At 38.9% G+C, this 26,784-nt stretch overlaps 3 protein-coding genes and 1 long non-coding RNA gene across 7 annotated transcripts in view; 2 read left to right on the top strand and 2 right to left on the bottom strand.

Annotated features, from left to right (window-relative positions):
* The window catches only part of LOC143367066 (uncharacterized), a 391,763-nt gene that overhangs the window by 90,543 nt on the left and 274,436 nt on the right, over window positions 1-26,784 (bottom strand). The window lies entirely within an intron of this gene.
* The window catches only part of LOC143367001 (fatty-acid amide hydrolase 2), a 174,392-nt gene that overhangs the window by 61,935 nt on the left and 85,673 nt on the right, over window positions 1-26,784 (bottom strand). The window lies entirely within an intron of this gene.
* On the top strand, window positions 47-6,098 carry LOC143366977 (uncharacterized). 2 transcript variants are annotated; one of them, XM_076808512.1, is made up of 5 exons: window positions 47-2,952; window positions 3,620-3,706; window positions 3,832-3,893; window positions 3,979-4,062; window positions 4,158-6,098. In XM_076808512.1, exons 1-3 carry the CDS (start codon window positions 180-182, stop codon window positions 3,873-3,875), a joined length of 2,904 nt encoding a protein of 967 aa, XP_076664627.1. In that variant the 5' UTR covers window positions 47-179; the 3' UTR covers window positions 3,876-3,893; window positions 3,979-4,062; window positions 4,158-6,098. The 2 variants fall into 2 exon arrangements, with proteins under 2 accessions (XP_076664627.1, XP_076664626.1); XM_076808511.1 differs by having other exon boundaries at window positions 47-3,893.
* LOC143367214 (uncharacterized) lies at window positions 17,214-26,473 on the top strand. Its single transcript, XM_076808839.1, has 7 exons — window positions 17,214-17,279; window positions 17,877-18,050; window positions 18,136-18,142; window positions 24,054-24,090; window positions 24,194-24,407; window positions 24,510-24,606; window positions 26,097-26,473. Exons 1-7 carry the CDS (start codon window positions 17,214-17,216, stop codon window positions 26,471-26,473), a joined length of 972 nt encoding a protein of 323 aa, XP_076664954.1.

A 26,784-nucleotide genomic window follows, 5' to 3' on the forward strand; every position in this document is an offset into this window, starting at 1 on the left:
TTTATTTTGATGACCTTGAAATAAATAATCCTCTTGGATCGCACAAATCAATCAACAAAATTGGCGCAGTATACTGCACCATTCCAATTTTACCTAAAGAATATTGTAGTAAATTAGAAAACATATTTTTATTTCAGTTACATAATTATAAAGATCATAAAACTTTTGGAAACTCAAAAATGTTTACATGTATTATAAAAGAAATTATTGATTTGCAGAATACTGGAATTGTTATCAATATTGATGGAAATGAAAAAAAGATTTTTTTTATTCTTACTAATATTATTGGTGACAATTTAGGATTAAATACAATTTGGGGTTATACAAGAAGTTTTAACGCTTCTTACCCTTGCAGGATTTGTACGATGCCAAACGTTGAATTAAAAAAACAAATCAATGAACAAGTAAACATTTTAAGAACTAAAGAAAATTATTCTCAGCATATGGTTGAAAAAACTTTTGGAGTTCAAGAAGAATGTGTTTTTAATATTATACCTAATTTTCACGTTGTCCAAAACTTTTCGTGTGATCCAATGCATGATGTATTACAGGGGATATGTAGATATGATATGGGAAAAATTTTGAATATGCTTATAAATGAAGAAAATTTGTTTGATATAGATGTTTTAAATCAAAGGATGAGTTGTTTTAGTTATGTTTCAACCGATACAAATATACCACCGCCATTATCATTAGAATGCATAAAAACCGAAAATATAATATTAACAGCTTCAGAAATGCTTTGTTTAGTTAAACATTTTAATTTATTTATTGGCGATCTTGTAAGCAATAACAATAAAGTTTGGAAATTATATTTAATTCTTCGCAAAATTGTTTGTATAATAATGTTAGACAGTATAAATGAAGATATAATTGATACGTTTCAAAATTTATATATGCAATACCTTACATTACGTAAAAAAATATTCAAATGTACTCATAAATTTAAACATCATAACCTTTTGCATTATCCTAGAATCATGCGTTTGTTCGGTCCTATAAAACATATGTCAAGCATGCGTTTTGAGGCGAAGCACAAGCAAATCAAAGAGACGAGTAAAGTAATAACAAGTCGAAAAAATCCTTCTTACAGTTTAGCGTTGAAGCACCAGTTACAATTTTGTCACCGCTTAGTGCTCAATAAAGAGCTTCGGGACGATTATTCTCATGGTCCTGCATTGCATAAACTAAGTGCTATAACAGAAGTGAACATACGTTGCATGTCGAAGAAAGAATTCGTGAAGAATCAAGATGAATTCGTCAAGTCCGCAATTGCCGCTGCAGAAGAAGAGATGTTAGCAGCGGCTGAAGAAGAAAAACGTTTGGCGATTGAGAGAGGCGACGTTCTTCCCGGGTCAGGGACCCCTCACATCCCCGTTGTGGCCGACGGAAGCTGGATGAAGAGATCCTACCGCAGTGGATGTTACGATTCTGCGTCTGGAGTCGGCGTGATAGTTGGCTATCACACGAAAAAAGTATTATTTTACGGCGTTCGGAACAAAGTTTGCAGAATTTGTCGGATTGCTGCGAAAAACGAGAAAGAACCCCGAAAGCACACATGTTTCAAAAACTGGAAAACATCTCGAGCATCGACTGCTATGGAAAGCGATGCTATAGTAGAAGGATTCAACACTAGCGTAGAAAAACGTGGGCTCGTTTATTCTACACTGATTGCTGATGGGGACAGTAGCGTGTATAAGAAGATTATTGATGCGGACCCATATAAGAGACAGATTCGTGTAAAAAAGATTGAATGCACGAATCATTTGTTGCGAAACTTTTGCACAAAAATGAAAGCGATTGTAAAAAAGACCACATCTGGACCATTGAGACAAACTGTGGAAAGTAGCATTCGCCGGATGCGCACGGACATCGTGAAAGCCGCAAAGTTTAGATACAATCAGAATGTATCAATCGACGAGAGAACGAAGAATTTGTATGGCGACATACAGAATGTTCCAAGCCACGTGTTTGGTGAACACGCAGAGTGTGCAAGACTAGAATATTTCTGCGATGGAAAGAATAAAGAGAATGAGAAAAGCATCGTTCCAGACTTGATGAAAATTGGAGTGTACCAGGACGTGAAAGAAATACTTGGTCCACTATTAGCTCATGCGGAGAGCTTACTCTATAATACTACTAATAACGCTGTGGAAAGTTTGAACGGACTAATTGCCAAGTACACTGGCGGAAAAAGATTAAATTTCGCCGAAAGAGGATCTTATACAGGGAGATGTGCTGCTGCTGTCGTGGAGTACAATAGTAACCAAGTGCACTCGCGATTGGATGCGGTTATGAAGAAGAAAACACCCGAGGTTGTGCACCAAATGGAAGAAAAGAAAAAGAAAGAAAAGGAAAAGAAAGCTGCAAAACAGAAGGAAACGAAGGCTGCGCGATATGTACGCAAGCATTTGCCCTCGCAGAAAGATTGTGATTATGGACAAAATGCACAGAAGCCAGACATGCCATCCGAAATGTATGAACTGCAGCGGGAAAAGCATATGCAAATGCTCAGTGACTGGCAAGAGAAAAGACATGCCGTTGAAGATGAAACAATCGGACAAGCAAAGAACCGCAAATGGTTGCAGTACAGGTCCAAATTGTTGACAGCATCCAATTTTGGACAAGTGTGCCGTCGCCGACCTGACACGCTTTGCGCAAATACAGTAAAATCAATTCTTTATCCGAAGATAATTAGTGCACCCGCGGTGGAATACGGGAAAGAATGCGAGAATATTGCTCGCGAAGAATTGAAGAAGCAATATACAGATATTGCGGAATGTGGATTTTTCATCGACAGCTGCATCGCCTTCTTAGGAGCTTCACCGGATGGAATCATCGGTCAAGAGGGTATTTTGGAAATCAAATGCCCCAAATCAGCGGAGAACTTTACGCCTGAAGAAGCTATTGAACAAGTTCCCGCTGTCCGGCGCATGTTCACGCGTAACGCAGGTATTTCAATAAGTACAACGCATCACTATTTTTATCAAATACAAGGCCAGTTACACATTACTGACAGAAAGTACTGTATATTTTGCCTTTGGAACCCGAAAGGGTTGAAATCTATAAAAGTAGAGAGAGATGATGCGTTTTGGAAAAGAGAAATGGAGCCAAAACTTGTTCAATTTTTTGTTTAGAATGCATGCTACCCGAATTAATAGATAGTCGGCACAATAGGTGCATGACTATTCGGGAGCCACAATTTATTCTAGCAGAGAGAGCGAAAGAAAAACCGAAAAGCTTGAAAAAGCGAAAAAGGTCTCCCTCCAAAAATAATGAAACTATTATAACGGCCCGGCGTCGCACCGCGTTGTAAAGCGCGGTACCACTGACCCCGTCAGTGGTGACAAGTGCCAGCGATGGCACTTTTACTCGCGGATCATATGATCACGCGAGTCGATCGACGCCGCCGTCACTTCCCCAAAGAAGTGACGAAGAAAATAATAAATATGATCGATCCGGCGTCGCACCGCTGACTATCGTCAGTGGTGACAAGTGCCAGCGATGGCACTTTTACTCGCGGATCATATGATCACGCGAGTCGATCGACGCCGCCGTCACTTCCCCAAAGAAGTGAAGAAGAAAATAATAAATTTAATTCACCCTTTAATTTTTTCAGACACATTTCTAAGTTCACAGTGGAGCTGTTACTTTTTGACCCGGCGGGTAACCGGCTACCCGGAACAACTTCAAGCCATTGAATGTGGTATTGTTCGATCATTTTTAGCTAATATCAAATAATACCATAGACAATAAAGCATTCAATTCCTTGAAGTTGTTTCGGGTAGCCGAGTACCCGACGGGTAAAAAAGTAACAGCTCTAATTCACAGGAGCAGACAGACGGAATCGGACTCGATCAAATGCGCCAGGTTGATTCACACGGGCCTCGCAGGTATACATGATGTTCGACGAATTATTGAAACAAAGTTTTACTTTTATATAAAACTTACAGAAATGTCTGCGATCATTTGTTACAGGCGGATTCTTTACCAAATTACTGCAAACATGGTTTATGGGACAGTAATGTCAGGACAAATGGAATGATAAGTACCATATTTCAGGTAAAGTTTAACAGCTTATACATCTACAGTAAAATTTTGTACGTTTACAAAACTACAATTAAGTATTTCCTAATGAACTTCATAATGTGTTACAGATCCACACTGCCTATGTCATCTTTCGGTACGAGCGACCTAAGAAAATTGTAGGAAGACCGTCAAAGAAGAAGAGGAAATACACCAAATGAGAGAAGATAATATTATTACAGTATTGTCTCGTTAGCGGATCGCTGATCCGGATCGGTGTTGAACAGTCAGTGTGAACGGAGGCCTAATTCCGAGTATTCGTTTCTCGCTTCTTTCTGGCCGAAGTGGGGAGCGAGATGGGACGCTTTGCGTGCGCGACAGGCGCGAACGTAAAGGACGGAGTGTCACGGCGTCCGAAAGACGGAGCGAGAAAAACATCAACGCGTCGCGTCTGCTCGCGCCCGTTCTCGCTCGGTTTCAGTCGTGGGCATAGCGAAAAGTCCACATCGTGTACACCTAAGATGGGCATTATCTAGATAATCAATTATTTAAATAACGTGCCGAATAAAAGATACTTCATCTTTATTCGTTATTCGAATCGTCGAATAACACGGTTTAGGTTTATTCATTATTCGCAGCTTCGAATAACACGATTTAACTTTATTCGAAACATCACGGATAAATAAATTTATTCGAAGTGAATTTATTCGGCAGCGGAAGATAATTTTTTTATTCGAGGAACTTTTATTCGAACCGTTGAATAAGGTTTTCATCTTCAGCGCGAAGGCTTCGAATAAAAGTCGAATAAACTACGGATAAAGATGAAAACCTTATTCGACGGTCCGAATGAAAGTTCCGCGAATAAAAAAATTATCTTCCGCTGCCGAATAAATTCACTTCGAATAAATTTATTTATCCGCGATGTTTCGAATAAAGATAAATCGTGTTATTCGAAGTTGCGAATAACGAATAAACGTAAAGTATCTTTTATTCGAGTTTATCTAGATATTATCTTTGCCCATGTGATGTCCTACCATTTTTTCCGCGCAATATTACCCTAATAACACATTCTCACAATCCAAATCACTCCACCAAGGTCCTCAAACTCAAGACCAACCCCTTTTCCCCAATCGCAAATCACTTGACGATGTACCTTAGCGGTCCCCATCTCAAGATGACCGGTGCGAAACCCCTTCGCTTATTCGCCCTACGAGGCACGAGTTCCCCCCTCTTTACTAAGTCTAAACAAATCCCTCGCCCCAAAAATTCCTTAAATCGAGACCTCGTCTCATCTCTACTCTAAGACCCTACAAATCAAAACCACGATCACCCCTTTCCCGTTAATGATCCCAAAATCCATTCGACGGGTTGAGCAAATTATTCCCCAGCCATAAAAACCCCGGAAATGTAACTGCGGAGAATATTTGGTGTACGTGACAGAAATGCGTCTAATAATAGACGCACCTATTGTAAAAACCCCGGAAGTCCTACTGCGCCTTATTTCTTAAATATGTCAAGGACTTTACCGCGCGTACCCCGCAACAAACATATAAATACGAGGGGTTCGCGGAAACGCTCTCTTTCGAATATATCATCCGCAAGGATCTGATGCACCTACGAAAGTATTGTTTAAACAGTGAAATTTATACAAGTTCATCAAATATCGTAAACCTTTATAATTACCATTTCACATTTTGGCATATCACCATCATCCATTCTTATATAATTATCATCATTACTTTTATATATTATATTTTGTTCTATCAACGCTTATTGCGCGCATTTATTATTTGTTCTATCAACGCTTATTGCGCTCATTTATTATTTGTTCTATCAACGCTTATTGCGGTTACTTATATTTTGTTCTATCAACGCTTATCGCGCTTATCTTTCTACCTTATTATCGTATATTGTATCTCATATTCATACTTACATTGCTTTTATAACCATTATATAAATGTTACGTGCTCATGTTATATGCCTAACGCATAATTTGTAAACTGTAATTACCATCACAACCAGTGTATGGCTCGTTAAAGTGTTTTGAATTAATAAACACTCTTTACTTTGAATTACGCTTGAAACGATCGTATCTATTCTTCGGTTGCGGAGATTCCCAAACCAAAACAAGCTGCAGCAACAGCTGATCTCGGTCCGCGGACGCGAAAGCGACAACCGTGTTTACAAACGTTCTTTCCCATGGGCCAATTATAGCCGTATTCGTAGACGGATTTCGTGGAAGTATTACGACCAACTTCTTACGTAAATGCAGCGGCAAATGCAATAGCCCAGTCAAAACAAACAAACCACACTAACGGGTGTCTCCAGTGTGTCCATTTGCCACTAAACCTTCCCTGGTTGATTAGAGTGTCGAATTTTGACATTCGCGCCTGATCTTCCTTAAACGTTAGAGTGACGAATTTGACATTCGCGCCTGGCTCCTTCCTCAACGCTCAGCGTGACGAATTTGACATTCGCGCCTGGCTCCTTCCTCAACGCTCAGCGTGACGAATTTGACATTCGCGCCTGGCTCCTTCCTCAACGCTCAGCGTGACGAATTTGACATTCGCGCCTGGCTTCTTTCTTAAACGATCAGAGTGACGAATTTGACATTCGCGCCTGATTCCTTCCTTAAACGTTCAGCGTGACGAATTTTGACATTCGCGCCTGATCTCCCATAACCGTTCAGAGTGTCGAATTTGATATTCGCGCCTGATACCCCTCCTTTAACGCTCAGAGTGACGAATTTGATATTCGCGCCTGGCTCCTTCTTAAGGGGGCCGTCTCCGCGGGCCTTTGAATGTGTGAGTACGCTCACACAAGCTAGGAAAAGCGTGCACGTATACGCGTGTAGTAAGCAAATCGTAAATTACAACTTTCGTCCTGGAATCGGCCCGAAGGAAGTTTTTGCGGGTACAGTTGCCTTCAGTAGACATCTGTGCAGGGTGGTCTGGTGCGTTTGAACGCTAATAAGCACCCCACTTTGAAATAATAATGAATTTATGACTCGAAAACTGTCCGAATGAAGCTTCAAGGCTTCTCCGTTGGTGGCGCTAATGGTGCACTGCAGCCATGTAGCACCAGCGTGACGTGTAGGCAGGGCCGACGCGAGGTTAGCTGGCGCCCTTGTGCAAAAAAAATTTTGTTGTCCCCAATTTTTTGCACTTGTTTTCTATTTAATATATTTAAAAGAATTACATTTATATTTAGTTTATGTGAGGTGTTAGATTCCTTTATTATTAAGCGTACGATCTAGTTTTTTTAGCGTCCCATTCGGCTGGCGCCCTTGTGCGGCGCATGGTTCCGCCGGGCCTGCGTATACGCGATGTAGTAAGCAAACCGTAAATTACAACTTTCGTCCTGGAATCGGCACGGTGGACGTTTTTGCGGGTTTAGTTGCCTTCAGTAGACTTTCGTGCAGGGTGGTCTGGTCCGTTTGAACGCTAATAAGCACCGTACGTTGAAATAATAATGAATTTATGAATCGTGTACTCAGGACAGCCCGAAAAATGACAGAATGAAGCTTCAAGGTTTCTCCGTCACCGGCGTTGATGGTATATTCGTGCCTTGTACCATCAAAACCGGTGGAAGTCCAATCTAGCCGATAAATGTAGGAAAGACATAGTTGCCGAGACGTATCGAGAGTCGAATCGCGCTGTTGCCACATTTCCCCTATCAATATTTTTCCATCAAGGAGGCTTGAATGAATCACGGCGAAGCAGTTGGAGAACAGAGATGGGCAAAGATAATATCTGGATAAAGTCAAATAAAAGATACTACAGTATTGTCTCATGAAACGAGAGCGAGCAAGAGGCACTGAAAGCGAGCGAGGGTGGTGCGAGATAGACGACGAGATGTTGTTTGTCTCGCTCCGTCTTTCGGACGCCTGACACTCCGTCCTCTCCGTGCGCGATCGTCGCGCAAGCAAAGCGTTCCATCTCGCTCCCCCTATCAGCTAAAAAGAAGCGAGAAACGAACACTGAGAATTAGGGCTCTGCTCGCGATACGAGCTAAACGCCGCGCCGGTCCCGACCAGCGAGGATTTGGGCTGTTCGGCGGCGCACAGTGGGGCATTTGGTGTCGAAACACGGCACTAAGTCCTTTTACAAAAATATCGCTAAACTGCAAATTTTCTTTTACAGGTAGTTGATTGCAGGTATTGGATTGATTTATTGTAATCACTATAACTTGATTAGAAACAAAAAATATATAAAAAAATGTTCTGTTAAACGATTTCGTCAAAAAGGCACTAACAACTAAAAAATACTTCTAGTGTTGTGCTACAATTTCGATGGTGTTTTTCAACTTTAAATAAAAACGTGGTTCAGGATATTTCATAACAGAATATGAATCAATTTAGTATAGCCTCAAGTGTCGAAATGAATTTGTTGCGAGATATCCTGCTCCACGATTTTATGTGAAAATACACCATCGAAATTGTAGTATAAGAAAATAATTATTTTTTAGTTTTTAATGCATTTTTCATAAAATCGTTTATTATAAATTTTTTAATATACTTTTTCTAGTTTTTAGTGTTTGTGGATTTACATTACTCTTATTGCTGTACGCAGTTTAACAGTTTGCTTGAAGAATGGTTGATTTATTGTTATGGGTTATTATTTCTTGGTGACTAGGTAATTTTTTCACCCACTCGGAGTTTTTTCATAATTTTGTATTGTCAACCAAACTACGCACCTCTGCAAAGTTTCGAGGGAATTGGATGGTTGGAAGTGGTTTAAAATTGAGTTTCCAGATTTGAATCAAACAAACAAACAAACAGAGGATCGTAGCTAAATAAAATCGTTTAATGGGACATTCCCAAATATCAGTATTGTTAGTACTGAACTCTGGTTTATATTGATAAATTTTTACAACCGTGGAATAACAATTCCGAAGAAAACCATGTACAAAACTATTATTGAAACAGACAATTCTTGTTGATATAAAAGATAATTTGATGTATAGTTAGATGAAAAAAAGCGGCATATGTTTTTAGAAGAATTACAGCATTCATAAATTTCATTACGATCGGCATGTTACACTTCGGTGATGTACCTTATTCAAATTGTATGCTTTGAATTTGCACATTGATTATACAAAGTATTGCATCGTTCTATGTATAAATAAATACTAAATTAGTATTGTTTCATTGACATGTTTCCTAACTTCACTACTCAACCTCTCTATCTTTCAATAGTGCTATCCTCCTTTACGTTCAGCGAGGCTCTGATGCTAGACGCAGGAATTGGCGGGCTCCAGCTACAGCTGATGCACGAGGAAACACCTACAGCGGTGGTTATGTGTGCGTGACTGACGCACCGCAGTTCCTCACACATAACCACCGCTCCTGTCGATGTTCCCCCCTCCATCAGCGGTACATGGAGCCCGGCGATCGCTGCCTAGACGCAGCTCTCGTGCCGTATTCCTCCAAGCTTCTCAATAGAAGGAGCTGTGGAAACAGCGCGGCAGAGACGGAGACAACAGAACATGCGGCAACTATGCTGTCAAAAATTCGTCTACGTAGAGTACCGGTAGATGTCACCATTGTACAACTTCTTTTTACCGACCGCAGTAGTTTCATTAGGGTCCGTTTGTTTACAAGGGCACTTCGATCGATTCGGACCATAACAAAAAGGAGACGGCCCCCTTAAACGTTCAGCGTGACGAATTTTGACATTCGCGCCTGATCTCCCTTAAACGTTCAGAGTGTCGAATTTGATATTCGCGCCTGATACCTTCCTCAACGCTTAGAGTGACGAATTTGACATTCGCGCCTGGCTCCTTCCAAAACGTTCAGAGTGACGAATTCGACATTCGCGCCTGCCATTTTATTCCCCTTTGTCGACGTTCCCAAAGACCTCACCCGGGACGTGACACCCATCTCTGGTGTACACCAAACCGAGCCGCTAACGAGACAATACTGTATTCTTAAAAAAAATATATACTTTTTTATCTGTAATTGTCCATTTCAAAGGGACGAAAGCTTGAATGTCGAATTTCAATTCTCCAATGAAGTTGGATTGATTTATTGTAATGACTATAACTTGATTAGAAACAAAAAATATATAAAAAAATGTTCTGTTAAACGATTTTGTCAAAAAGGCACTAACAACTAAAAAATAATTCTAGTGTTGTGCTACAATTTCGATGGTGTTTTTCAACTTTAAATAAAAACGTGGTTCAGGATATTTCATAACAGAATATGAATCAATTTAGTATAGCCTCAAGTGTCGAAATGAATTTGTTGCGAGATATCCTGCTCCACGATTTTATGTGAAAATACACCATAGAAATTGTAGTATAAGAAAATAATTATTTTTTACTTTTTAATGCATTTTTCATAAAATCGTTTATTATAAATTTTATAATATACTTTTTCTAGTTTTTAGTGTTTGTGGATTTACATTACTCTTATTGCTGTATGCAGTTTAACAGTTTGCTTGAAGAATGGTTGATTTATTGCTATGGGTTATTATTTATTGGTGACTAGGTAATTTTTTCACCCACTCGGAGTTTTTTCATAATTTTGTATTGTCAACCAAACTACGCACCTCTGCAAAGTTTCGAGGAAATTGGATGGTTGGAAGTGGTTTAAAATTGAGTTTCCACATTTGAATCAAACAAACAAACAAACAGAGGATCGTAGCTAAATAAAATCGTTTAATGGGACATTCCCAAATATCAGTATTGTTAGTACTGAACTCTGGTTTATATTGATAAATTTTTACAACCGTGGAATAAAAATTCTGAAGAAAACCATGTACAAAACTATTATTGAAACAGACAATTCTTGTTGATATAAAAGATAATTTGAAGTATAGTTAGATGAAAAAAAAGCGGCATATGTTTTTAGAAAAATTACAGCATTCATAAATTTCATTACGATCGGCATGTTACACTTCGGTGATGTACCTTATTCAAATTGTATGCTTTGAATTTGCAAATAAATAAATACTAAATTAGTATTGTTTCATTGACATGTTTCCTAACTTCACTACTCAACCTCTCTATCTTTCAATAGTGCTATCCTCCTTTACGTTCAGCGAGGCTCTGATGCTAGACGCAGGAATTGGCGGGCTCCAGCTACAGCTGATGCACGAGGAAACACCTACAGCGGTGGTTATGTGTGCGTGACTGACGCACCGCAGTTCCCCACACATAACCACCGCTCCTGTCGATGTTCCCCCCTCCATCAGCGGTACATGGAGCCCGGCGATCGCTGCCTAGACGCAGCTCTCGTGCCGTATTCCTCCAAGCTTCTCAATAGAAGGAGCTGTGGCAACAGCGCGGCAGAGACGGAGACAACAGAACATGCGGCAACTATGTTGTCAAAAATTCGTCTACGTAGAGTATCGGTAGATGTCACCATTGTACAACTTCTTTTTACCGACCGCAGTAGTTTCATTAGGGTCCGTCTGTTTACAAGGGCGCTTCGATCGATTCGGACCATAACAAAAAGGAGACGGCCCCCTTAATGGGACATTCCCAAATATCAGTATTGTTAGTACTGAACTCTGGTTTATATTGATAACTTTTTACAACCGTGGAATAATAATTCTGAAGAAAACCATGTACAAAACTATTATTGAAACAGATTACAAGCCGAAGATTTTTCATGGATCTTAGACTGTCGGCTGAGATAACTGGTGTAGATATGGGTTAATAAGAAGGTACAGAGTCGTGATCTACATCAATATTTTTTCTGAATTGCTTCGCAACATTCCAATTTTATAAAATTTGATCCTTGTTTTATGTTTTTAACACAACTCTTTCTATTATGCAAAGGTTTAAAGTCATCTTAGAGGCCATATCAAGCGGCCGCGAGATTAATATAAATAAATTTGAAGTTTATTGCAGAGGTACAGCCAAGCTATATATTCGTTTATATTCATGGCATCCAATGACCCCAACAGTACACAAAATACTAATTCATGGGCCATTAGTAGTGGTAAACGCTTTATTACCAATCGGACAATAATTATCCGAGGAAGCGGCAGAAGCACGAAACAAACATATTCGTTCGTTTCGTTTATATCATGCCAGGAAATTTTCACGGGAAGAATGCAACAGGGATGTTTTAAACAGGTACGATTGCATATCGATACCATGGCTTATGGCATGGCGCGTGTTACAACTGATTTTAACAATTGACGATTACTCATTTACTTTAATTATAAATAGGCTTTTACTCACTTCTGACCCACTGGTCTCCAGTATTTGGAAGAGGTCAAATAAAAAATCGGAACCGTTCTTAAGAGAAACGAGGAAATTATTTGTTCCGACAGAATCCTCTGATGATGAGGACGAAGATGAAGATGAGAGCGAAGATGAAGATGAGGACGAAGAGGAAGTTCAAGAATGCTGAAGTAATTCAGAAAAGTAAGATAAGCACTTCAGTATGGAGCAAGACAGGACTCCCGCTTTTACCCAAAATCTATGATAAGTACCTTTCACTGTTTACATCAATAAAACATCATATTATATTTTCTGTTGTGCATGTTTCTAATGTTATGAAGTTTTTTACAACCAGGGGTGCAGCAAACACTAGAGAACAGGAAATCAACGAAGACGTAAAAAGAAATAGAAATGTATTTAACGAAGGGTGCTTGTAATATTTGTTAACATAAATTAAAATATGGTTGTTAAATAATTTTGAAGTAACGTAAATAAAGATTGTATAACTATTATATTTTATATGCTTTATATGTTCCCCATAAACATATTTACAAATACAGTTAAGGGAGATAGTACTTTTTTGTCCGAAAATTAAGCAATCTTTATGAATTTTTTTCTATATGAAATTGAAAAGCTAGAAAGATGGGGATTGTTGCAAATAAATGATCACTGATCGAAAGTATTAAAAAGAATTCTATTAAACAAAGGCACCCCCCCCCCCCCTCGCTATAATCGCTCAAGTGTGGTCCCTCGCGGAAGGAGTAAAATTGCGATGTCATAAAGGTGTCAGAATCCCACTAGAATACGAAAGGTCTACTTCAGATGCATTTTACTTCCGTATTAAAGAGAAAAACATACATCCCTTTTCATAGCAAGATACATTGGTTCATTGGCTACCAGAAAATAATAATCGATACCTAAAAATCCAACTTTCATAATTAAGGGTTTTTTCAGGTTGGTACCACTATGCGGCCTAGGGCCTAGAGTGCGATTGGCATCTATGTGGTAGCGCACAGTGGTGTGCGATATATGTATGTCCGGATAAAACCTCATACAGGGTGATTCTCTCGGTGCGCCTGATACCCTGTGGCGAGGTCAACCCCCCGCAGTGCCTCTCCTAATTTTATGGATTTCGACCCTCGAAGGGGTTGGAGTACCTATTAAGAAGTGCGAAATGTCCCGTTTCCGCATTTGTCATCAGATCTCTGCGAAAACAGTGCCAATCGATTCCTTATGTTCCGCCGATGAAACTGACACGAAGAACGACGTAATGAAGGAAATTACATGAAAAATTGATTTGCATAATTTCAAGCTAACTTCGTTGAAAATAGTCCAATTTACATGACATTTGGTATGGTTTTCATCGTAAAAACATAAGGAATCCATTGGCGTCACTGCCCTTTCGGTACGATGAAGAAAAGAATTTCTTAATAGGCTGTAATGGATATTTCACCCTCGACTGCGGGGGGTCGACCTCAATTCGCTACGTTCGGCCCAGGATTCATACCTTTTTTCGGAAAAAGCCATAAAATTCAGTGAGGCACTGCGCGGGGGGAGGGGGGGGTGACCACGCCACGGGGTACCAGGCCGCATCCTTCGACGGACGTAGCTCCAGAATCACCCTGTATCATTTATGCAGTGCATGACCCGACTACCCTCCGTGTAATCGGTCTGCGCGAAGTAGGGCGCAAGTTCGATCATCAGTACTCCTGTCCGAGAAGAATACAATTTACTTTAATATTATAGTGCATGTGTGTTTTGTAATAAAGTGTTTCTATCGTCTCCTGAATTCAATAACTAGGATCCAGACGTCTACGCTCCTATAATCCACCGTTAATACGCCTCCTGAAGAGACACAGGAAGAAATGGGGTAGCCCGCTGTTGACGCATAGTCTTCCCTAAAAATTCGTACCGATCCCTTATCTCTCGAGTGTAACGTCCCACGCGGAACCGAACCGATAATTACCGACCGCCGGTAAAGTAAACCGATCTTCATTACCGCGAAATCGTCCTACGTTACCATACAAAATTATTGTAAATACTTTTATACATGAATTATAATTAATTAATGATTCAAACAAATACTAAAGAAACAAATGTTATAGAGATGTTAGGAATAATTTAATGTAAATACTAACAAAAGCGCAAGATAAAATATAATGTATTAAGCGAATAAAAAGCAAAATAACAAATAGCGACTCACTGCGCATGCGCCAGCCATCAAATTTCGAGTATAAAAGGAGGCGCACGATGCGCAGCGCGGGCATTCCAAAGCATTCAGGGCATTTAAGGCTACGATTCGAATACACTCTGTTAACTGACGAATACTTAAACCTAGAGGCAGCTTAAGTTTCAACCAATGAGATTCAGCTCGCTCTGGAGACGGTAGCGGCGGATCTCCAGTGTATAAAAGTTACTGGTGCTCCTTTTTGGTCTCTGTATTTTGAAGTTATAGAACCTCGCTTTCACAAAGGCATCGAGCTCGCTCCGGAGACGGTAGCGGCCGACGTTCTTCGTCAAAGCAAGGTCTCGAAGAGCATAGAATAAAAACTCTGTCAAAAGAAACGAGCTCGCTCCGGAGACGGTAGCGGCCGTTCTTACAACAGACATTGCCAAGAGTCATCGAGCTCGCTCCGGAAACGGTAGCGGCCGAACTCTGCAATATATACATATACTTTAATAAATATTCACGTAGCATTAATTAGCATAAATATAAAAAACTATAGAAAACCCAAAAACAGAATATATAATCGTAGACTGTAAGCAATATTAAATAATTGTTATTAGAATAAGTATTGTCAAATAAAGTCATTGTTAATAACGTATGTTAATAACATTGTAATAACTTAGTTGTAATAACGAACCCCCACCGATCCTATACTCGAGGGGACGCCGCTCTCCTCTCAAGGACCTACTAGCTTCAGTTGTTCTCGGACAGCCGAACGTTACACGAGTATAAACACGAACTCCAATATAAAAAAAAAGCATGCGTAGACGTATTCCGTGCGAGAGTAGGTGGGCATTGAGGAGGAGGTATTGCTGTGAAGAGGGCCTCTTCAAGAGAGCAGCCGTTTGGGAGGGATGCAAATCCGGTTGGTCCTAATACAATCTGGTTTAGCAACTTTCACACCTCCTAACTCTAACCAATCGAACTTGCATCCCTCCCAAAAGAAGCGGCCATCCGAGCGTAGAAGCAAGTGCGAACTAAAAGACTAGTGAAGTTGAAAATTGAGTCATATTTTCCTACTTCTCTTTGCGTACAAACTCTAAGTAAACTTTATGACATTTTGAAACATTAACGGTGCGCTTCTCGATACCGCAGATGTACCTACCTAGCATTTCTGACGGAAAAGAATTGTCCAGCATTTGGGCCTGCCATTCCTGGCGTAGACCTTTGGCAGGTAGGTATCTGTTTCAATACCCATGGCGCGAACAGGACCACTCCTGGTGCTTGCTATTTCAACGGGTTTTCTTCCAGTGAAAATCAGTAAATTTGCAAACGCAATATCTCCGAAAACCAGTGGAAATAAGGTGCATACATTATAGGTTATTGAAATTGACTTAGAACGAACTATCAAGTGAACTCTAGAAAAAATAGCTCCATTTAAAAAACCGAACTTGACCATCGTATCTTTTAAAATAATAATAGACAAAATAATGGTTTCGGCTAATAAGTTTGCTCCCTCAAACCATGCAATTCCATATAATTTTTTTTTTCTCCAATACGTTAGGAGATATCCAGCTGTTCAGTCTTTCCGCGGACACCCTGTATATAATTTATTATAAAAATACAAAAAATAGAGGAAATGTGTTTGTATTAATTACATTCTGTGTGTGTGTGTGTGAACTGGGTAATTGTAAAATGTAGTGCAAAGGATAGGGTGAAAAGAGAAAAATAATATAGTATGTTTTATAAGTCTTCTAATATCGTATCCTTAATTACGGGATATGTTCCTCCTCTCCTTATTCTATCCACATAGGTAGGATGTAATTGCGGAATAAACAACTGGCATAATATGCATTGGTCCACCGGTCTTGCTATATACAGGGTACGCCGGCAGTGGCGACATACCCTGTAACTTCTTTTATTCTCCATTACTAACAGATGTGGATATGCCGGCTCCTCGTCCTCAATTTCCATGAACTGTGTGCAGTACACACATAATATCTTCGTAACTCTTAAGTAGTATACACTCTGGTCGAATATTTTCTGTAAGCACGTATATGCTTCCATTTTAGATATACTGTTCGCTACGTATCTGCTACAATGGAGGATTCCTTTGTTTCCTACTCCTTATATAGACTTCCCATGCAGGGTTGCAACTTTTTAAGGTACATGTGCTTTCTTTACCCTGTTCATGTGCACGATTCTGATTTGTTTCAAGTTAATTGCTAAATAGTAACCTTCAAGTTACTATTTTTTAAAACATCCGTGACCTGGTAGGGTCCGCTGTATTCCGGTCCCAGTTTCTCTCCCCTTGGATTTAACAACCAAACCCAATCTCCTACTTTATACGTTTTAGGTTGTATCTTCCGGTCGTAATAACGTTTTTTGTCGAATTTTTTATTCTTCCAAATTTTTTCGCGCCATTTGTCGGATGTGATGAAGTTTATCTATCAGCTTATCGACGTAATCCGGATATGTTTTAATATTGTCTGTAGGGGGTATACTTGAGAGAAGTCGTGCTTTCTTACCGAAAACAAAGTTCATGAGGTGTGAATTTTGTACCTTCACGAGTGCAAGTATTATATGAAAACATTGCTTAAGGTAACCATTGGTCCCATTGTTTCCCCTTTGATACATAATGCCGTAGATATGCAACAAGGACGTGATGACTTCTCTCCAATGACCCATTGGATTGTGGATGAAATGCAGAGGTTCGATATTGTTTGATGTGAAACGCTCAAGCAAATTTCTTCATAAGGAACTCATAAAATTTGGTCTCTGGTCTGTAAAAATTGCTTTAGGACTTCCAAATTTACAGATGAATTGTTCTGTAAATGCATTAGCTATGTCTTCTGAAGTGATACTTGCCAATGGTATTGCAAGAGAGTATTTAGTCAGATTGTCCTGGATAGTAAGTATATAACCATTTCCCATATTTGTAAAAGGTAGTGGTCCTACTATATCCATGGAAACTTCATCGAAGGCATCAACTGGTGTGTCTGTTAATATCATAGGTTCCTTATATTTTACTCTTACTAGTTTGGTTTTTTGACATTTTAAACAAGTTTTGATGAATTGCGTTATTTCATATTCCATGTTTTTCCAATAATAATTGGAAGATATGTGTTTGTAATTCCCTTATGTCAACCTACAGGAGTTGGTGGTTCTCCTGAATAATTTGCTGCCTATCTTGTACAGGAGGAGTTAGAAGTGTGCCTTTACAAAAGATGAATTGTATATTTTCCTGTAGGAATATCAAATTTATTAACTCTTATAGTTTGTTTAGTGAGATTTTATTCTCTTCTCCTGTTGTATATACCTTTATAGCATTTTCAGGTATCAATTGCGTATGAAGTGTCTTCAGTGAGTTATATAAGTCTTCCTCTGATGGATGGTCTGTTGTGATGAGTCCGATTATTGTGTGTTATTCTTCCTTAAGTCTTGCTGATTCCCCGATTTTTAATGGACGCGGAATTCTGTGAGGTTTTATGTTTTTTTCTTTGTACAGTTTTTCTCCTGGTGGTCCTATTGGTTTACCTTCCGTGTTGATAAATGTTATGACATATCCTTTTCCCATCCAGAGATTTTGACAGGAATGTTTGATATTATCCTTGGTCTGCCTGATGTGTGTTGTGGAGGGGGAGATAATGATGGAGGAGATAATAATGGTGGTGAAGCAGGGGTAAGTATTTTCCTTTTCCTTATTCTTATTGGTGTTATAGGAGCCGTGTCAGAGCTGGAGTTTAATCTTTGTTTCTTCTTTTTAGGTGCATGGTGAGTGTGTTTATCTGAGCTTGACTCCGCGTCTACTTTGGGAGGGTCCCTTGAATTATATCCCGGTGCTATGAATGTTTCTTCTATTTCTTCTATTAAGTCCTCTTCATGGGGTTTCTTGATGTGAGGTGTCTTGAATATTCTTGTGTTGTTTTTGCTCTGAGGGGAGCTACGTATTACTATTGATATTATATCTTAAGGGGGAGCATGTACTTCTACGAGTATTAAGATTTGAGGGGGTGTATGTACTTCTACAGGTACTGAGATTCGGGGAGGTGCATGTACATATATAGGTAGGTACTGTGATTCGAGGGGGTGTATGTATTTCTAAGGGTTGGAGGAGGAGGAGGAGGTGTTTATTTTCTTTTTCCGCTTTGTATCTATTGATTCGGTTTCGTCATACGATGAAGAATCAGATTCTGAAGAGCTGATTCTAAGTTGCTTGTGTGGAGTTGGGTTTCCCGAGGTTGAGGCAGCAGTGTCCCGTTGTCGCATTTTAAATTGATGAAATTCCTTTCTTTTTTTGTTTTCGTGGGAGTTTGTTCCTGAATGAGCTCATTTCGCGTTTAAGGGTAATGCAATTGGATTTCTAGATAAAGCATCCGCGTTTGTATTGTATTTTTAGGATTTATATAAAATTTTGTAATCGTACTCTGCGAGTTTGATTTTCCATCGCATTAAACGTAAGGTAGGATTAGAGAGATTTTGTAACCATTCTAACGGTTTATGATCTGTTATTATTACATATTTATATCTTAATCCCGTTAGAAAGGCTTTAACAGCATTTTTTTCCGCAGTTACATTAAATTGCGCTACGTGTGTAGGTACTTCTATCGCGTCACAATGTTTAATCTGAAGAAAGAGATTGGATACACGGCTGCCATAATCTACCGTTGTTTCGTTCGGTAATTGTGCAATTTTTGATAATTCACCATATAATTGGATTGAAGTATGTATTGGTGCGAATCGTGATTTTAATACTGAAATGAGGTCATCGATCAAATTATAATCCCCGCTCAAAACTACTCTAGAAGCTTGCCCAAAATGTTTATTTTTTATGAGTTGAACTAATCCATACTCTGCGTTCAGATTAACCATGCGTCGTGCGTGTCGACAACTTTTAATGAATTGGTATTCTGGTATATTTCTACCATCGAAAGAAGGAACCGTGTCTGCTGTATCGCGAATACTAATATGTGGTAGGTGTGTATGTATATTCGTAGCGGTATTCATATTAACTTGTGGATTCCTTCAAATGTTTGGAGCATTTTCATTTTCTGGAGTTTCTACCATTTCTATAGTTTCAAAGTGTCTATATTTTCTGGAGTTCCTTGAGTCCCTTCATTGAGTGTTAGGTTAGCCATTGCGTTTTTAAATTTGGCCTCAGCCATTGCGAAGTTCTAGGCCTCGGTAGAATTTACCAAAGAGAGAAAAAAAATTCTGAGCAAATACTCACTTTTGGAGTGATTTCACCCAGAGAAATATTCTCTTTAAACGAAATAATCCCACCGTTGTCACCAAATCATCCGACCTGTAACGTCCAGTTGCCCGGAGACAACTGAATGCTACTGGTTCTCGAGAGGAGAGCGGCGTCCCCTCGAGTATAGGATTGGTGGGGGGTTCGTTGATATAGAGTAAAGGATTTAAATCCAAGCTTTTAAACTTAACAATGACTCTTATTGAACATACTTAATAATAATAGCAATAAGTAAATAAGTTAATAAGTTAATATTTCTCCGATTATATATGGTTGGTTTTAAGGCTTTTTTATGTTTTTTTTTGTATTTATGCTAATTAATGCTATGTATTTATATATATATAAATATATATATATATATATATATATATATATATATATATATGTGTGTATGTGTGTGCTTCTGCAGTGTGTTCGGCCGCTGCCGTTTCCGGTGCGGTTCCTGATATTCTTGGCAGAGTTCTATATTTAATGCTTCTGCTGTGAGCGCGGCAGCTGCCGTTTCCGGACCGGTTCCTGACACTTTTGGCAGACTTTGTTTTCTAAGGTTCTATAGTCCTTGCCTTCACTAAGCGGTTAAGCTGCTACCTACTAGTAGAAGCAACGCTTGAAACCTCCGCGAAAACAAAGTTCTCAACCTTCAAATGATAGGTCCAAATAAAGGATCACCAGTACCTTTGTAGACTGAGAACCAGTCGTTACCATCTACGGAACGTGCTGCAATTCTACTGGATAGTACTTGAGCTGCTTCCAGATACTAGCATTGGTTGATCGCAAGAACGTGTGCGAATTGAATAGCATTGAATGCCCGCTCTGTGATGCCAGATCGGGGACGGGTTCCCACGAGAATTTCCCCCACCTCGTGCACACTAAGCCGGAGCTGCGTGTCTGTGAGTTGGACTCCGAAGCGCCGAGCTCACGGACACGCTGCTCCGACGTAGTATGCGCGAGGTGGGGGAAATTCTCGAGGGAACCCGTCCCCGATCTGGCATCACAGTGCCCGCTGCGCTGCGCACGATTCCTTTTATACTGAAAAATTGGCGGGCTGGCGCATGTGCAGTGAGTCGTTATCTGTTATTTTGTATTTTGCCCGGTTATTACATAATATTTTATCTTGCGCTTTTATCAATACTTATATTTAATTATTCCTAATGTTTCTACAATGTTTGTTTCTTTAATATTCGCTTGGTTTGAAATTTGTGTATAAAGATATTTACAATCGGTCCGTGCGGTAATACAGGACAGTTTTGTGCGGTAACGTAGATCGGTTCTGTTTTATCGACGGTCGGTATTACCCGGTTAGAGTTCCCGTGGGACGTTACAGTTATGTCCGAGCGATTGACAGTGGTACAGATGAGATGGTGTGGTTCGCGGTTCCAGGAATTGGTCTTCGAGGACTGATTAGTAGAGAGGAAGGGATGACGAGGATAAATAAACAAAGAAATGCACGCGTGACAGAATCAACAGACGCGGTCGCGTCTGGAAGCTACTTCCCCCTTCCCCTCTACCCATAGGCACACTGAGCGACCATGTCTCTATACACGAAAGATAGCGAAGTTGACAGGTCGTCGGAGCTATTTTAGCCTTATTATCTTATTTTATGATATAGTCCCGGTGTTTTTACATGATTAAGCGAATCATTTTTTTTTTTCGAACCTATATGTCGTTTTACTTAATGTATCAAGCTATTTGCCTAAAAGATATAAGATTTATTCTGAATTAATAGTTATAAAAATGATACTTTTAGGATTACGAGGTATGACGTCACGTTTTCCTTCTCCACTTGACGCCAGTAGGTGTCGCCTCGAAAGCATAATTTATAAATGTCACTTGGCTGTCATTCAATCTTAATAACCTCCTAGTTGTTAACATTTTTTAAACGTCACGATGGTAAAGAAGATCTCGCGCGATAGCGGCGGGACGTGATCGGTTTGTTCGGTACGTAGAGGGCTCGAAACACAAAACGAAGCGGGTGACTGGAGCTCTATTCTTTTTCGTATCGACAGAGACACATGTCCTGGCATTCGAAAAATCTTCATTATTGTTTCTTCATTATTATTTTAATTAATATGAAAAGAGTGATGAAATTCCCCCCATAAACATGATTCATGTATGAAAGAAGCTAATTCCCTTTAATTCACGAAAAGTTCTCACGCAAAGATTGTGAAATCATCAATGCTAATTCCAATTATACCTTTAACCCTTTAATTCACGAAAAAAGTTCTCACGCAAAGATTGTGAAATCATCTTTGCTAATTTCAATTGTACCTTTAATTCAGGAAAAACATTAAAAACATTCTCAGGCAAAGATTGTGAAATCAACTTTGCTAATTCCAATTGTATTCTCGTTCTCCGTTCGAACACTGATTCCTCTGTCACTTTTTATACTTGACATTCCTTTATTGGCCACAAATCAATTCAGTGCTTAGATTTTCAGCTTCGGTTTTAAGGAATTAGCGGGCGAGGCCTGTAGTTGACACAAAAACTTTTATAAGAGGGACATCTTCTGTTAGAAATGTCATATGAAAATCGTTTTACGATGGAAAATAATAAAAACTTGGTAGAGACTAATTTAAACGAATCAAAGTCGGTAATAGATTAATAGCATATTCGCCAGCCTACACTAGTGATATGAAACATTTTGTTTTAAGTCGACTTCATAGTTTTTTCTTATACAACGCCCGCTAATTCCTTAAAACCGAAGCTGAAAATCTGAGCACTGAATTGATTTGTGGCCAATAAAGGAATGTCAAGTATAAAAGTGACAGAGGAATCAGTGTTCGAACGGAGAACGAGAATACAATTGGAATTAGCAAAGTTGATTTCACAATCTTTGCCTGAGAATGTTTTTAATGTTTTTCGTGATTTAAAGGTACAATTGGAATTAGCAAAGATGATTTCACAATCTTTGCGTGAGAACTTTTTTCGTGAATTAAAGGGTTAAAGGTATATATGGAATTAGCAAAGATGATTTCACAATCTTTGCGTGAGAATTTTTCGTGAATTAAAGGGAATTAGCTTCTTTCATACATGAATCATGTTTATGGGGGGGGGGGGGGGATTAGTTAGTTAAGAGTGGATCAGAGTCAGATACGAGCGAGTTGTCGACGAGATAGTTTCACAGTCTCCGTGAGAGAACAAGTAAAAGAGTATGAAAAACTGAAGTAAAAGGACGAGTTGAATAATACATTAAGTGTAAACCAGTAGTGTAATAATCATAATTGTTAAATTTAATAAAAACCTATCGGAAATCCAACATAAAGATCTGCCAGGGGCCGAACATTGCTGCAGTGGTGCTCGACATTACTTGTGTAATGTATCAAATATTAGTAATTCATATTAAATATATTTATAGACGTTTTTTTATAATGGAAGATTCTCACCAAGGTATATTTCATTTCATATTTATTATAAATAGATAGATTTTTGTATCTGTGTGAAACTTTAAATCCTTGCCAGCTTCAAGTTGGCATATAAAAAAGGACGCTCAAAATATCCTAGGGTTTTAATAGTTTTCGATTCGTTGCCTATTCTACTTTGACAATTTATATACATTATTTCGCATCTGACCACACAATTTTTTGTTTAGGATTTGAATTCAGAATTAAAAATTCTAACCTACTTGATGCATGGATTTTCAGTGAGAAATCTAAGAAAATATCAAATCTTCTCGTTAAATTAAAAACATTATAACATATTAACGAGTGTAATACTTCTTTTCATGAGGAGCTTCAGAAAACTTGCAAGGTTTATAACTTAGCTTTAAGTAAAAATTGGAAAAGCTGTTCGCGAAATAGGGATCAACTTTCCTAACGCCATCGTGTGTGGCTGAATAAGGAAATTAACATACCGAAGAAAGTCAACGTACTAGATCAAGAATCAAATTTCGAATCGCAGCCGTCCACCAGTCGTGGAAGGCCTATGGTACTTTTTAAGGATGCATCGGTAAAAACAAAACAACGTCGCGTGAAAGATATCATATCATCAAGACCAGCAGAAGAGATTCAATTTGCTGCTAAGGAATTATCAAAGACATCCCCCATCTATCTCAGTCAAACCCTAATCTAACAGCACACGAAATAATCGCGCTATATTCAGATCTAGATTTGTCAGAAAGAAAGTACAATATCCTCCGCTGATTTGGCTATGTTTTGCATAAAAAATGTTTCCTCGGTATCAAAGAATTGAGACAAATGAAAAAATTATTTTTACATGAAATATCTGTTACCGAGATATTTGCTAAAATAAGTATACAAAACTTGCTAAATGCCACATCTCACAGTATTTTAAAATTGATTACCATAGAAAATAACCCAAATTTAAAGCAGATTTGCAAGTGGGACTTCGACGGAAACTCCGGACATAGTAATTATAAACAGAAATTTACACAAAACTCATCTGAGACAGATGAATTTTTGTTTTTAATTGCTTTAGTACCGTTAAAGTTGATAGATAACCATAATAACACGCTGTGGGTAAAGCTTCGTCCTTCGTCGACTATGAAACAAATTATTATATTTAATACGTTCACTACCACCTTTTAAGGAAAAAATGTATAAAGGTATACGTTAAAGTAACTATATTTTCAAAACATCTTATTTTGAACTTTATTTCTGTTTTTATAGATTTCCAAAGAATTCTGATACTTGTAAATTGTGGCTAGATATTTTGGGTATCCAAGTATCAGTTTCAAACAGAGCATGCATTTGCTCTACACATTTTGGAGAACAGTTTTTTGATAGAAGTGGTGTACGCGTTCGCCTCAGGCCAAATACATTACCAAATGCAGTATGTATAATATTTTTTATTTTTATGAATACTGCTGGCATATTGAACAGTAATGTTTTTTGTGTTTATATGTTACATGTGTATGTATTTGTTTTATGTTAGAATACTATGGAAAAAGAAAATTTATCATCCAATAGTGATCCAATGCCATTAAAATTATCAGCAAATAATGCGACAAGAGCATTATCACCTAATATAGGTATTTTTTGTATAAAAATTGGTTTTAATATATTCTAATGATAAGAAAATAAGATGATAATGTCAATATTTTTAAACTTGTAACGTACCGCCACCTACCGCCATAATTTTTTTTTTTCATTAATATTTCATATTAATCATTGTTTTGTAATATTAGTACTAAGGATTTGCGAGCGCAACAAGAAACAGGGTACTAGCGAACGCGCAACGCACGCGCATTACCGCCCCATTTCAAACGACGAACTCAGTGCCGCGAACGAACCAAACGCGCTTGCGTAGACCGCGCGTTCAACCGGACACCAAATAACTCAAGTGTAGTACGCGACCGGCAGAAACCGGATGCTAATTCTAATTGGTGCGCGAGTTCGCGAAGCAAGTGATTGGCGAGATCAAAGTCTCGCCAAACCGTATAAATACAGGCGCGCCAGCAGCCTAAAAGCAGACTTGGTTTTGCCAACGAACCAAACAGTAGCCGCTCAGTTTATCTTAAATCGACGTCCTAATACCTCCTTCAAATCCGAGGTCGCTTTAATTAGCCCCCTCACCTTCAATTCCGAGGTCGCTTTAATTAGCCCCCTCACCATCAATTCCGAGGTCGCTTTAATTAGCCCCCTCAGCTTCTATACTCCAAAGCGTGGGCCAGCTGATAGGCACCAGAAGAAAATATCATTTTTGAAGGAAGGACGCCGACCAAATCAACTTCCATCTGGGGACGCCCTAACCGGCTACCTGGCTACCATCCGAGATCGCTTTAACTAGCACTCGGCTTCCATCCAAGAAAGCGTGGGCAAGCTGATAGGCAAGAGGAAGCCAGTACGAAATCGGGAGAAAGAATCCTCTCGAAAACCCTATTCAAACGACCTAGCGTCATTCCTTGTATTACATTTATATTACCGACTTAGCGTCGAGACTCTTGTTCAATTAGCGATTTAGCATCGTACTATTTAACTAATTAATCATTATATACCGAAATCGTCTAAAAACGAATCTTTGTGTTCAGCCCTACCGACCAAAGGGCCAAATTCTATTTCTTATCAACCAAGCGTAATTTTCGTTTCTTTAATACCGACCGAAGCGTGTAAATCTATTTCTTATCGACCAAGCGTAATTTTTGTTACTTTAATACCAACCGAAGCGTCTAAATCTATTTCTTATCGACCAAGCGTAATTTTTCGTTACTTTAATACTGACCGATACGTCATTACACAATTCTCAATTGTTCGATCAATTTGTAATCTAATTCCCACCACACCGTGTCGTAATATATGTTCAGATCCGACCAAGCGTCAAACCCTTTATTTTGAATAAATTACTTTTGTTATTTTATGGTAAAGAAGGACTCTCGTTTCTTGAAATTCATTTCTTTATCTCACGCCACCCGAACCAATCCCACAATTCCACGAGTAACCGCTCTATTCGTGGAATCTCCTGTGACAAACGGCACGACCCGTTCTAGAACGTTACAAAGTAACATATTTGTTATTATTCTAGTACAATATTCTGCATCAGCAATGGAAGGTGGAATGGCTTGTTCCAATGATAATTCAACATCGACTAAACTGCGGCAATTATCACCACAGCCTTCAACATCGACTGAGCTGTGTCAAATATCACCACAGCCTTCAATAAAAACTGAGCTGTGCCAATTATCAACGCAGCCTTCAACATCTAAGGAACATAAAGCAACAATGGTGTCACCGATGTTTATTTATAATTCTCCAGAGAAATGCAGGTTAAGAAAAAGAATCAAATTCTTACACACTCGGATGAAAATGAAAATGCAAGCTATGCACCAAAAATTACGACGCAAAAGTAAACAGGTGTTGACATTGAAAAGTGTATTACAAGGGAAGGACACCATGTGGTAGACATCGATTTTTATGAGCCTTGGCACGATGGATCTATATCAAAAATATGTAAATAGGTGTCCGAGCGTTTCTGCCAATGGGCCTTAATAATAGAGATATTTACATGAAAATTATTAAAAATTTCATAGTGGCCGTGGGGTTTTAGTAGGTAAATATCCCACACTACCCTGGCGCCCCCGGGGCGGTTCCCCTCTGAAGCAGTCGGGATGCCGTTTGAAGATTTCCCCAAGTTAAAAAAAAAATTAAAAAAAAAATTTATAACAAAAAAATTTATAAAGTTTTTTTTAACGTGGAGACATCTTCAAAAGGCA

This window comes from Andrena cerasifolii, chromosome 3 (genome assembly GCF_050908995.1).
Source record: "Andrena cerasifolii isolate SP2316 chromosome 3, iyAndCera1_principal, whole genome shotgun sequence".
NCBI classification, from domain to species: domain Eukaryota; kingdom Metazoa; phylum Arthropoda; class Insecta; order Hymenoptera; family Andrenidae; genus Andrena; species Andrena cerasifolii.